The 12565-nt window shown below is 33.9% G+C and overlaps 1 protein-coding gene across 1 annotated transcript in view; it reads right to left on the bottom strand.

Annotated features, from left to right (window-relative positions):
- Positions 1-2336: 2336 nt before the first annotated feature.
- Positions 2337-12565, bottom strand: part of LOC131846182 (ATP-binding cassette sub-family G member 1-like) — a 76701-nt gene continuing 66472 nt past the window's right edge. Inside the window, exons 5-11 of the mRNA XM_059195424.1 lie at positions 12263-12408; positions 7779-8017; positions 6818-7059; positions 5226-5394; positions 4062-4318; positions 3441-3664; positions 2337-2580 (exon numbers count right to left, since the gene is read on the bottom strand). Of these exons, the coding sequence (XP_059051407.1) occupies positions 2385-2580; positions 3441-3664; positions 4062-4318; positions 5226-5394; positions 6818-7059; positions 7779-8017; positions 12263-12408 (1473 nt within the window). The 3' untranslated portion in view covers positions 2337-2384. The remainder of the gene's footprint in view (positions 2581-3440; positions 3665-4061; positions 4319-5225; positions 5395-6817; positions 7060-7778; positions 8018-12262; positions 12409-12565) is intronic.

Raw genomic sequence — 12565 nt, 5'->3', positions numbered from 1 at the left:
ATTTTGTTGAAATGTATTAATACTAATTTTGTTCAATAAACGCGTGATTTTATTTTAGTGAGAGCAACATTTGATAAATAAAAGACATTATAAGAATCATCTTTTTATTTTGTAGAAAAATATCACGTCCCCATAACCTAAAGAATAAAAATATGACATCAGAGTAAATTTAACATGAAATAAATTTATTCAGAATGATAATTCGGTTTCTTAAAATTATATAGTAAACTAAATATCACACACCGTATTATGTTCTAATTTATATTATATTTACTAAACTAAAACGTGTATATACACACGGGTAAATACAACGGCAATTTAAGAAGGTCTATACATTTTATATATGAAAATTCAAATATAAAATATATTAATCAGAGAGAGAGAGAGTGTATACAATATATACTTATTTCTGTAGTTAAATTACAAGCTTAATTTATAGCAGTGAAATTACAGGCGAAGGAAGATACAATGCAGTCCTCCAAGTACTATGTTAGACGTTTCCCGTTCTTTCACTATCATATCTCGCATACAAACCTAAACTTAAAGATTTGCATCGGTATAGACTCTCTTAAATTTACTTTTGTACTGCGTTTATATGTAGTAGCACTTAATGTCAGTCGATAACGAATTAGATTTTTGGAGGGAAATATGAGTAGAAATGTAGACTGACGTAGTTACGTCAACTAAATCGTTGACTTAATGAAAATTGATTAAATAACTGACAAACTTGTTTGAAATAGTTTAAGGGTCTATCCATCGAAAAAATATGTTTAAAACCAAAATAAAATATTATAAATATGAAAGTCTGTCTTTCATTCTATTCATTACATTTTCACGTAGAAACTACTGTACCAGATTCAAATTGATTTATGTAATAACCTAATTAAAAAAATAATTTACTTTGGCGAAGAATGTAGATACTTTATGTTACAAAAAAAAACTTGAAAGGGATCACAGAGAAAATCAAAATTAATCGTTTCTACATAATTATTTTCTAGTAGTTTCCAGTAAATACTAATAATACACAAACAAACCCGCAGAAATCACTTAGTTTCTAATAAATTCAACATTTCTATGAACTGTAGGAATACTCTTATTGCTCACAAACAGAAATTTAACCTTCATAAATTTAACAATCTTACATTACATTACCAATTCATAAAAATAATTTATATTACGCAATATTAGCGACAAGACCGATTTTTAAATAGTTTGGGTAAGTCTCTTAACCAATTATGTACTTTAATATGTATTACAATTAACATGCATACATATTAAAATACAGTCATAAAGGAACTTGAAATGCAATATACGAGTAATAATAAAGCTAAAATTATCAGATTCATCGTTAATCATCATTTAATTCATCACCTTTCACCATCTCTGACTTGACAAAAATCAGTCATTCAATCATTGGAGATTTTCTACTTAATCTTATTTATAACTTATTTTAATTAAAAATTATTCTTATATACTAGCGTACTTAATTATAATTAAAGTCAATATGTTTAAATTGATTTAACACCGTTGTTGTAAAATCTGCTTATTACAAAATGTGAATACAATAATGATAATTCACATTGTATTCATTAATCGTATAAGATATGATTATCATAATCATTACTAAACATTAGGAATCAATTTACATTTTCATTAATTTATCCACTATTTAAATAAAATCGTTTATAAGAATTAGAAGATGTTCTCTTCGCGTGGCATGTGGTTTAAGTAAAGTTTTAATCACTTTATAGGATTTGTTCTTTATCAGAATCATTAGGTGCACAGACTAGAGTCCAACCCAGAGTTTGCATAAGTTTAGTTATTGCAAGGATAAGTAATCAATTTGAAAATAAAATACAGCCTCTACTCTCTGATAAAGTAAATGTCTATAAGTGAAAGGATTTTTTTAAAATCTATGTATATGTTTTGACTTATCGCTTACACAGGTATGTTGAACATAGTCCTCTTTCTTCAATAAGAGACAACCGTGACAAATATGTATATTTTATGGAATTATATGCTATAAGGATTCGGATTTCATTACTTACTTCATCACATAGTATAAAACAAAGTCGGTGTCGCTGTCTGTCTGTTTGTACCTATGTATGCTTAAATCTTTAAAATTACGCAACGGATTTTGATGCTGTTTTAGCTATTCGCCCCGGCTTCGCACGGGTGTACATGTATTATATATATAAAACTTCCTCTTGAATCACACTATCTATTAAAAAAACCGCTTCAAAATCCGTTGCGTCATTTTAAAGATTTAAGCATAGATAGGGACAGACAGCGACAGCGACTTTGTTTTACACTATGTAATGATAATAATGGTAGTGATAATAATGGTAGTGATAATGATAATGATGATATGTAGTATAGTGATATCATTGGCGTGAGATGCTCATCTTGTTCTTGATGAAGTTGCCAATGAGCCTGATGCCTCTGAAGGCGTAGTTGGGCGAGAGCCTCTGCCGCAGCAGGTAGTACGCGGCGAAGTTCATGATCAACAGTATCACCACCAGGACACCGAAGTCGAACCAGAACGACACCCCCGCCATACCAATCAGTCTCACGAAATCGCTGAAATGCAATTTATATATATTACTAGGTATATACCGTGGAGTTGCTTGTGTTAATGATATAATCATAACAAAATCTTATGATTATAATCGCGAAAGTGTGTAAATATGAATGGATGTTGTTACTCTTTCACGCAAAAATATAAGAACGGATTGTGATGAAACTTTAAAATAATATAGCTTATACATCAGAATTTATTATAGCCATATAATAATAATAATAAGAATAATATAGCTTATATATCATTATAACACATAACCTATAATTTACAAAAGATTTTTTTTAAATTAGGCGAAATATAAATAAATGTCATGTAAATGTGAAACAGTATTATATAATACACAGGAAAATATTGAAATAAATATTAATAAATAAAAGATTATTACATAAGAAACTTGTAAATTAATTATAAAGCTTATTGAAGATACAATTTCGAAAGACATAATAACGATTAAAGATCAATCAAACTGTATAAGGAATAAATAATATTTTACTTCAGTAGTTAATGTTAATATTAAATAGTTGATTAACGAAAATATATTTAAGAATTCAAATAAGAATCATATAGAATTATATGGTTCTTATTAATTCTTATTAAAAATGTGATTAAGTAAAATATTCTCTGAAGCCAATATTTATCCTAAATTATTAATAGAAGAAAAGTTACAAATTTTCGTTGGGAAGTTTGATTTAGTCGACACGAGAGGTATTGACGATGGATCTACTACTACTAAAAATCCCCTCAGCCCGAATGGCATCTTCCAAGAAGCATGGTCAGTGTCAAGGTTCAATGGTGATAATGATGATGATGATGGTGATGATGATAATGATGTGGAGGTGGTGGAGATGATGATACTTACGCGACGTTATTGTACTGGCAGTAGTCTATATCATCAGGACACACGAGATCTTCCTTCCTCTCTCCATACACGGCGGCCACCAGCCCCTCCATCCCGTACCGCAGGTAGGAGCACGACCTCGCCAGCTTCCAGATGATGGGCGGCGGCAGGTCACCGTCGCCCAATCCATACACTGCCAGCAACATTAGGGGCACGCTCAGCGCAGGGCCCAAGAATACCGAATTCTGACAACAAATATATATGTATATACTACCTATTAGCTATACTACTAGCTACTCGCCCCGACTACGCCCGAGTATACATGTATTATGCATGTAAACCCTCCTCTTGAATTTATCTATCTGTTAAAAAAACCGCTTCCAAATCCGTTGCGTAGTTTTAAAGATTTAAGCATACATAGAGACGGACAGACAGCGGCACCTATTTATTTGAACCTATCAGTGGAACGAATAAATTAAGACTAACAAAATAATTTTTAGTTCTTTAGGCTACTTTTATTTTATAAAATTAAAGCTAAATTCGACGCGGACGAAGTCGCGGGAAAAGCTAGTTTACTTATAATAACATTTATTTAGTCCTTTTCTGTCAGAAAAAACATTAAAAAAAATTGGTATAACTCACAACAACACTCAGAGTAGATGATATGACCGTTCCCATAGATTCGGATATCAGAGCAACTGTGACGCATATAGTTGCGAACATCAGAACCCTGTGCAGCTCCAGCGGCTGCGACGTGATGGGATACGTGAGCACCAAGTATAGAAGACTGAAGAAGATGGTAGCGGGTGTTCTGGAGACGACCAGCGCCGCGTAGTACGCCTTCAAACCGTACCATCTGTTGAAGTACTCCCTCTTGACTAGCTGCACCTCTTTTGGGACTGAAAAGAAAGAAAGAAAATTGTTTATTTTATTAATACAATTTACAATAAGACACAACATAAGAAATAAATAATAAAATACAATGTAAATTGGGGCTGCCTCAGCTGTTGAGCACATTTTCAGTAAATAAACGTAATATACACTTTTGAATAGTCACATTTTTTTTATTCTTCCGCTCGTTCGGGAATTATTTACATTAATATACGTAGTAGACATATTTGACGGCCTCAGTGGTTAGCGGTTGAGCACGACGCTTTAATTCTGAAGGTAGCGGGTACGATTCTTCGCACAGTACAAGCATGTTCATGAGTATGATTGTTTGTGTCGGTCTGAGTAATATCTATGTTTGTATTTTAAGAAACGGTATGTCTAAGTATTTGTATCAGTTGTCTACAAATAACACAGGCTCTGCTTGGGACTAGATGGCGTTGTGTGAATTGTCCTGGGATATTAATAAAAAAAAAATTAAAAAATAGTTTATTAACAGATACAACAAAAATCTTATCTTTCTATCTAGTAAATACTAATCTTATAAAAGGAAAAGTGCCTTAGCTTGGAACTAGATGGCGTTGTGTGAATGTCCTGGGATTTTAGTAAAGAAAAAAAAAATTGTTTTTATTTACAGATACAAAAAAAAATCTTATCTATCTATCTAGCAAATACTAATCTTATAAAAGGAAAAGTGAGTTATTCTTTGTTTAATTCCAAGAGATTAATTTCGAATCATTCATTAAAATAATAAATCCAAAAAAACTGCAGAATTTCTTCAAAATTTCTTCTTTAATATTTGCATAAACTCATTATATCTTAGTTAGCGGTTTAAATTTAGATAATAGTAGAAATGCAATTAGATATAAATGCGAGCGAGGTCTAATGTAAAAACTAGTAAATATTAAAAAAACTTACATGCTAAGAGCACTGGCATCATGGGTATGTACAGCATCGCTATTATACAAGCGTAGCAGAAGCCAAAATTGAAGATAGTCTTGGAGGCATCGTAGCCCATGTTGCAGAATAGGAGCCCTATTATAGCCCCCAGGAACAAATGCATGCACACCCGTAGCCATAAATAGCCCTGCAATCAAAATAGAATAGAATAGAATAGAAATAATACAATTTACAATAAGACACAACATAAGAAATAAATAATAAAATAGAATATAAACAATTTACAATAAGACACAACATAAGAAATAAAATAGAATGTAAATTAATTTACATTCTATGTTATTATTTATTTCTTATGTTGTGTCTTATTGTAAATTGTATTATTTATTGGGGCTGCCTCAGCTGTTGCGCATATTTTCAGGTACAGCGCTGATTTTCAGGCTGCCCGCATTTCTCTTTAAAAAAAAACTAAGATGCGGGTTTTTTAACTATATACAGATACATATATATAGCTATATGTGTAATTTTCCTGCAATTATTGTCATTTTTCGCGGCACTACACCTTCAACATACCACAACACACCTACACTATAAATGTATATATACGTCCCTATAAAGTCTTAATGTTGGGGATATGAAAAAATCCTGCCCTCTGGCGGACGCGGCGCGCAACACTAGTGACAGATTCGATCGCGGGAACGAACAGCGGTTACGGCGGTCATATTAAAAACTTGGTGCAAATTGGCGGATTTTTGGTGTATTTGGGGTGAGTATAGGGACAATTTTATATATTATTTATTATTTCGTGTACACAAAAGTGATTAGATAATAGGCATCGGCAGAGGTATATTTGTAAACGACCTGAACCAGCGACTTTAACGCGGGGTGAAGAAAAGGTGACGAAATTATTACCACCGAATACCACTAATATATATAAAATTAACACTATATACATATATACTAGCTGGCACAACTTCGTCTGCGTTTCATTACCACCTTTTGCAATATTTTTCATTGCAGCTCCGCCCCTATTGTTGGTAGCCTCCTATACCCGTTGTAAGCACAGATTATTATATTAGAAATAGAAATAATCTTTATTTCAATAAACGTAATATACACTTTTGAATAGTCACATTTTTTTTATTCTACCGCTCATTCGGAATGCAGACTCATCACAAGAAGAATGAGCAAGAAACTTGTGTGTTGCACTTTTAAACAAATATTGTTTTAATTAGATTTACATTAACAAGGATTAGGCATGCGACAATCAACATAGAAACCGCTACGCACATTCTCCGTTCAATCACATAACATTGTCAGCGCTATGAATTGTAAGTTAGATATTTTCTACAAAAACATTATTATCATTTATAAATTCTTCAAGGTTTTTTACAAAGACATATAATATAAGACATTTGAATCTTTTTTCTGGCAAATTGAGTCCTTTAGTTTTTGTTCCCCCACTTTCGTCCCCAACCTAATAATACCTAACTTAATTATAATAATTTGTCCTTTAATATATTGTTTATAGCTTTTTCTTTACTGTGTGTTACAAATAAAGTATATTCTAGCTATTTTCCCTAATAATTATTATTCAATAAGATAATAACCTTATTTCTAACAGTCTGTAACAACATCCGCCGCAGCAGTATGTGGAACTGCTGGCACGCGGTGCTGCCGTGCTTGAAGTTGTGTTTCTCCACGCCGCCAGAGTTCAGCTGCTCCAGCTCCATATCCTGGGAGTGGTCTGCCTCCTCTTCTGTCTGCCGCCACTTCTGACACCGGCCGTTGTCTATTGCCGTCACCATTCTGTCGGTGTGGGGACCATATTCTCCGCTAGATACTTCTATAACTGAAATTGGAAGTTATTGGTCAAGTTACAGCAAAGGTTGGTGTTTAGAGAAGGTCAGCCGAGCAAGAATTTCGTTGATAACGGAATGGTGCACCCGCCTGCGCTAGCGGTCGTAGTAAGCATGAGGTCAAGTCAGTTAGTACACTTACTTCGGACGGTCGCGAGTTCGATTCCTCGTACAGTACAAACATTTGTGTTCATGAGTATTGGCCTGGGTGTTTTCTATGTATGTTTGTATTTACAAAAAAAAGCATCTAAGATTGTTTTTTTTTGTTAGCTTGGAACTCGATCACGCTGTAAGAATTATTCTGTTTTCTTATTATTACTTGTAATTGCTGATTAAAAATTTCAATTAGAGAATAGAACATTCTGGTTTTTACTGTATTCATCCTAAACTAAGCTTTATTCTATATTGTTATAACTATGTATGGAGATTGATAAGAGTGAGTAGCTGTCTGTCCGTCCCTATGCATGCTTTAAAACTACGCAACGGTTTTTTTTAATAGATAGAGTGATTCAAGATGAAGATGTACACCCGGGTGAAGCCGGGGAGAGTAGCTAGTATCATATAAAAGAGTCTGCAAAAGACCTGCATGAATGAAGATACTTTAATTTCGATTATTATTAAGAACAGCTTTGTAGGATATTGTAAACATTAGGTACCAGAGTACCTAGTTCCCACACTTCAAAAAGTTACAACAGTACTAGAGCATACTCACCGAAGTCTGCCGGATTGTGCGTGGTAGGACAGGGCACTTGGAGCTGCCGCAGGAAGGGCACTAAGGCGGCAGCGGAGCCCTGGTAGGCGCAGCGGCCGCCTGCTACCACGTACACCAGGTCGAACTGTGCGAACAGCCGCGCAGACGGCGTGTGCACCGAGCACACCACCGTCCTCCCACCGCGGGCCACCCGCTTCAGCAACGACACGCACGTAGAAGACGACACGTCGTCCAGACCACTGTCACACACATTCACGTTACAGTGTTGCCAGACGTCCCGTATTTAATAATAATAATAATAATACACCGGCCGACCGTACTTCTGTCGGGGGGGTTGCCATCTCCTCTCCTTAAGAGGGGAGATGAGAACTTTCGTAAAATAATAATAATCTCAGGACAATTCACACAGCGCCATCTAGACTCAAGTTAAGCTTGCTAAAGCTTGTGTTATGGGTACTAGATAGCTGATACATATACATAGATATTTTGTAAATACTAAACATCCAGACCGATACAAACAATCATACTCATGAATACAAATGTTTGTGCCGTGCGAGGAATCGAATCCGCGACACAGCCGGGGGTAAGTCGGTCTTAAGGAAAGGCTCCTTAAGAGGGGAGATGTGCTCAGACCACAGCCGGGGGTAGCCCCTCTTACCGAGGTCGTTTCCCACACAGCGCCATCTAGACTCAAGTTAAGCTAGCTAAAGCTTGTGTTATGGGTACTAGATAGACGTACATAGATATTTTGTAAATACTCGTATTTTTGAATACAAATGTTTGTGCTTAGAATAGAATAGAATAGAATAGAAAATCATTTAGAATAGAACAGAAAATCATTTATTCAAATAAACTTACACTGAAGCAATTTTGAATAGTCATTACATTTTTTTAATCTACCGCTCGTTCGGAAAGCTGTCTCATCACAAGAAGAACGAAAAAGAAACTTGCGTGTTGCTCTTTTAAAATTTAAAATGTCCCGGCGGGACTGAGTCTGTCCCGTATTCGAACCGTACTCCGTTTTTTATTATTAAATTAATCGATTAACCCTAGACTAAAATACTCACGTACGCAACTTTCAAACGTTTGAAAGTTGCGTAATTTAATAAAAAGCGATGACTGTTTTTCATTACGATTACAATCGTATTAATTTTTGTAAGTATGTTATCATTACATAGTATAAAACAAAGTCGCTGTCGCTGTCTGTCCGTCCCTATGTATGCTTAAATCTTTAAAACTACGCAACGGATTATGAAACTGCTTTTTTAATAGATAGAGTGATTCAAGAGGAAGCTATATATGTATATATAATATATGTACACCCGTGCGAAGCCGGGGCGAGTAGCTAGTAACCAATAAAAATATGTTACAGCTGACTTGCTCCTCAAATATATATATAAAAAAAATAATATCACTATATAATTTTCTTTTATTTGTCCCGGGTAAAAAAATAATTTGCCTATTTATGCATTTACATTATTTAAATTATTAACCGGGTCTTAACACGAATAATTTTAAGTCAAATAAAGGTATTTACCTCTCTCGACGTTTCGACTATTCTAACGTGTTAAATTATTTATCGCTTTTTAGCGATAAGGCCGCCCATTGTTACTTTGTCTTGTTTATTTAATTATATATTTTTTTTCATTTTATACATAATTGTATATGTAATTGTTTTTTCTGTGAGAGGAACAATAAAGAGTTTCATTCATTCATTCATTCATTATTTCAACGTGTTAAGACCCGGTTAATAATTTAAATAATGTATATTAAACACGAAAGTTTAAAATTAACTTATGCATTTGCCCCTGGTAACTAGGAACATGGACCTGGTGACCCGTGATACAGGTTCTTCGGATACCTAGTACAGGCACCAGTTCTCCACAAATCTGTATTTTTGCATAGAATTTTACATGCCTCAAAGGCTCTGCAGCACTCTATATTATGTATGATTCTGTGAAGAAAAATAAATATATTATATTATAATAGAATCACATTTATAATACATAAATTAATTTCATCAAACAATGACGAGTTCGCTACCTACGAGCGACAAATATTTATTTTTATATGTAACTAGCTGTCCCGACAAACGTTTTTTGCCTTAAAATAAAAAAAAATTAGGGTTGGACTACCCCTAACATTTAGGGGGATGAAAAATAGATGTTGGCCGATTCTCAGACCTACTCAATACGCTCACAAAATTTCATGAGAATTTCGGAGGAGTATGGGAACGAAAACTGTGACATGAGAATTTTATATATAAAATATAACTAATTAATATTTGTAGGACTTAGTTTAAATAAATTATGTTTATAAAGAAAATACATTTACATATGATTGGTACCACAAAACCTTGCTACAATTTATTTCTATATTTGGTACAATAATATAAACTCGGTTTAGTTTATAACTCTGAGTTATACAAGGTTATTTATTTATATATTCCAAGTTTAAAGCATGGACGTTCCGTGCACTTTGAATTAATTTATCTAAATATATAAATAAAATTGGAGTGTCTGTTTGTAATATTGCAATAACCGTTTTTACTACATGCATATGAATATAAATGCGGTACATACACGAAAATAATATTTTTTACAATTTTTGTCTGTCGGTCTGTTTGTTCCGGCTAATCTATGAAATGACTGGACCGATTTTGAAGGGACTTTTTTGGCAGGTAGCTGATGTCATAAGGAGTAACTTAGGCTACTTTTATTTTAGACAAATAAAGTTAAATTCCACTCGGACGTAGTCGCGGGAACAGCTCGTTATTAATACGAGTATTGCTAAATTTCAACGCGGAATCTTGCCTTGTATTTGTTTTAATGTTTTGAATGAATGAAATGATAAATTTGAATGAGATAAATCATTTATTCATTTAACTCAGACGTGCCTACTCCTTCAAACCTTTGTACCTAGACTGTTTCATTATAACCAATATTAGGCACATTCGATTTAACAAATTTCATATTTAGGTAGTCACAATCCCAACAATGATTAGACTATTTGCTTTTGCAATAGCATATGCTGGTAGTCACTCTATTCTACCAAATTTGAATTTAAATTAAATCTATATTATTGTAAATATGTACAACATTTATTTGAAAAGAATACGAGCTGAGTTTCTTGTCAGTTCTTCTCATCTCGATATTATTCCGAACTGACGGTAGATTTGACATATCATAAGAGTCTGTAATAGACCTACATGAATAAAGATATTTTGAATTTGAATTTAAATGAATGTTGGTTATTTCATAATTTTAATCAAATTCAGTCTCCATTTATATTTCATTGCTATTGAATATTTTAATAATTATTTACCTACAGATAAAATTATTATTATTGTAAATGAAAGTCATTGATATACCTTATTTGAATTTGTCGTCAAAATAACGTACGTCATTTGTTAAGGAAATTTCTAGATGTAACAGACTTGTTCTATAATAATAATTTGATATTACACACATATTATTTTCCACTAGCTGCTCCCGCGACTTCGTCCCTGTGGAATTTAACTTTTTTTTCTAAAATAAAAGTAGCCTAAGTTAGTCCTTATTACATCAGCTACTTGCCAAAAAAAGTCCCGTCAAAATCGGTCGGAAAAAATATTTAATTATTACAAAATGGCGCTAAAATACGGACAATTGGAGTGCCTGGCAATAGTTGTTCATGCACTGGATTTTCATTTAATGTTAGACATACACACTTGTATAAATATAAATTGTAAATAAACTGGCTTTAAAAGAAAAAAGTAATTCAATTGAGTTTCTTGCCAGTTCCTCTCAATTGGATCTATATACCGAACTGGACGGTAGGGAAAAAATTTAAATTGTAATGTAAAAATTTTACTTGAAAAATTTGTTATTCATAAGCGGCTTAAACGTCCTACATTAATTTTTTAATTTTGATTTTAATTTAATTAAAATTTTTAATTTTAATTTTAATTTGTATTTGACAAAAAAACGCGGGAATGCCCGAGATGGCGGCGCGCGCGTTCTTTCTCGTTCTTGGTTTATATTTCACTCTTTTCTGTGTGAAAGGCGATTTCCACGTAAAAGAGCGTACGCGTAAAGGCAGCTATTGTCACACTACGTCACACTTTGTGGACCTCATCAACATGCTACATAATGTATATATGGACCCCAATACAGCAGGGATACTACCAGCTGCGGATTTTCACAACCGTACCACCCGCTAGAAACTAAAATACCATCCTGATCATCTGGATGAAAGGCGGTCCTCCACAGTGTAGCTTTCTAGAACCTTTTTGCCATGCACAACCACATTGTGGAATCACCTTCTGCAATGGTATTTCCGATAAGATATTGAAACCTTTAAGAAAAGAACTTATTCCTTTTTAAAAGGCTGACAATGCACTGGATATTCCCCTACTGTTGCGGGTGCTCATTGCCGCAATGATTTACCATCAGGTGAGTCTCATGCTCGTTTGTCCCCTGTGTTATAAAAAAAGGAGAACTTACGTAGTAGGTTCGTCGAGGAATATAACTGGAGGATTGTTGAGCAGCTCGAGGGCGATGGACAGCCTCTTCTTCTCACCACCAGAGAGCCGCTCCGTCGGCGTGTTCTTCGCTTTACCCAACCTCAACAGTTGTACAATCTCGTCCACCTTAAAATAACATTTAAACAAACAGTGAGACGATACTACAGTTAAAAAACAAACAGTAGACGAACTTAACTTAACAGGGTAACCCTGTCAAGTTAAGTTCACTAAGAAAGTGAATTTAGAATGCTCCTGACTAGACGAGGAAAAATGTTAGGACACT

This window comes from Achroia grisella, unplaced genomic scaffold (assembly GCF_030625045.1).
Source record: "Achroia grisella isolate CSIRO2021 unplaced genomic scaffold, CSIRO_AGI_Agris_v1 utg504, whole genome shotgun sequence".
NCBI lineage: Eukaryota > Metazoa > Arthropoda > Insecta > Lepidoptera > Pyralidae > Achroia > Achroia grisella.
Note: the sequence above shows the minus strand (reverse complement) of the source record. Positions and strands in the feature narration are given on the sequence as shown.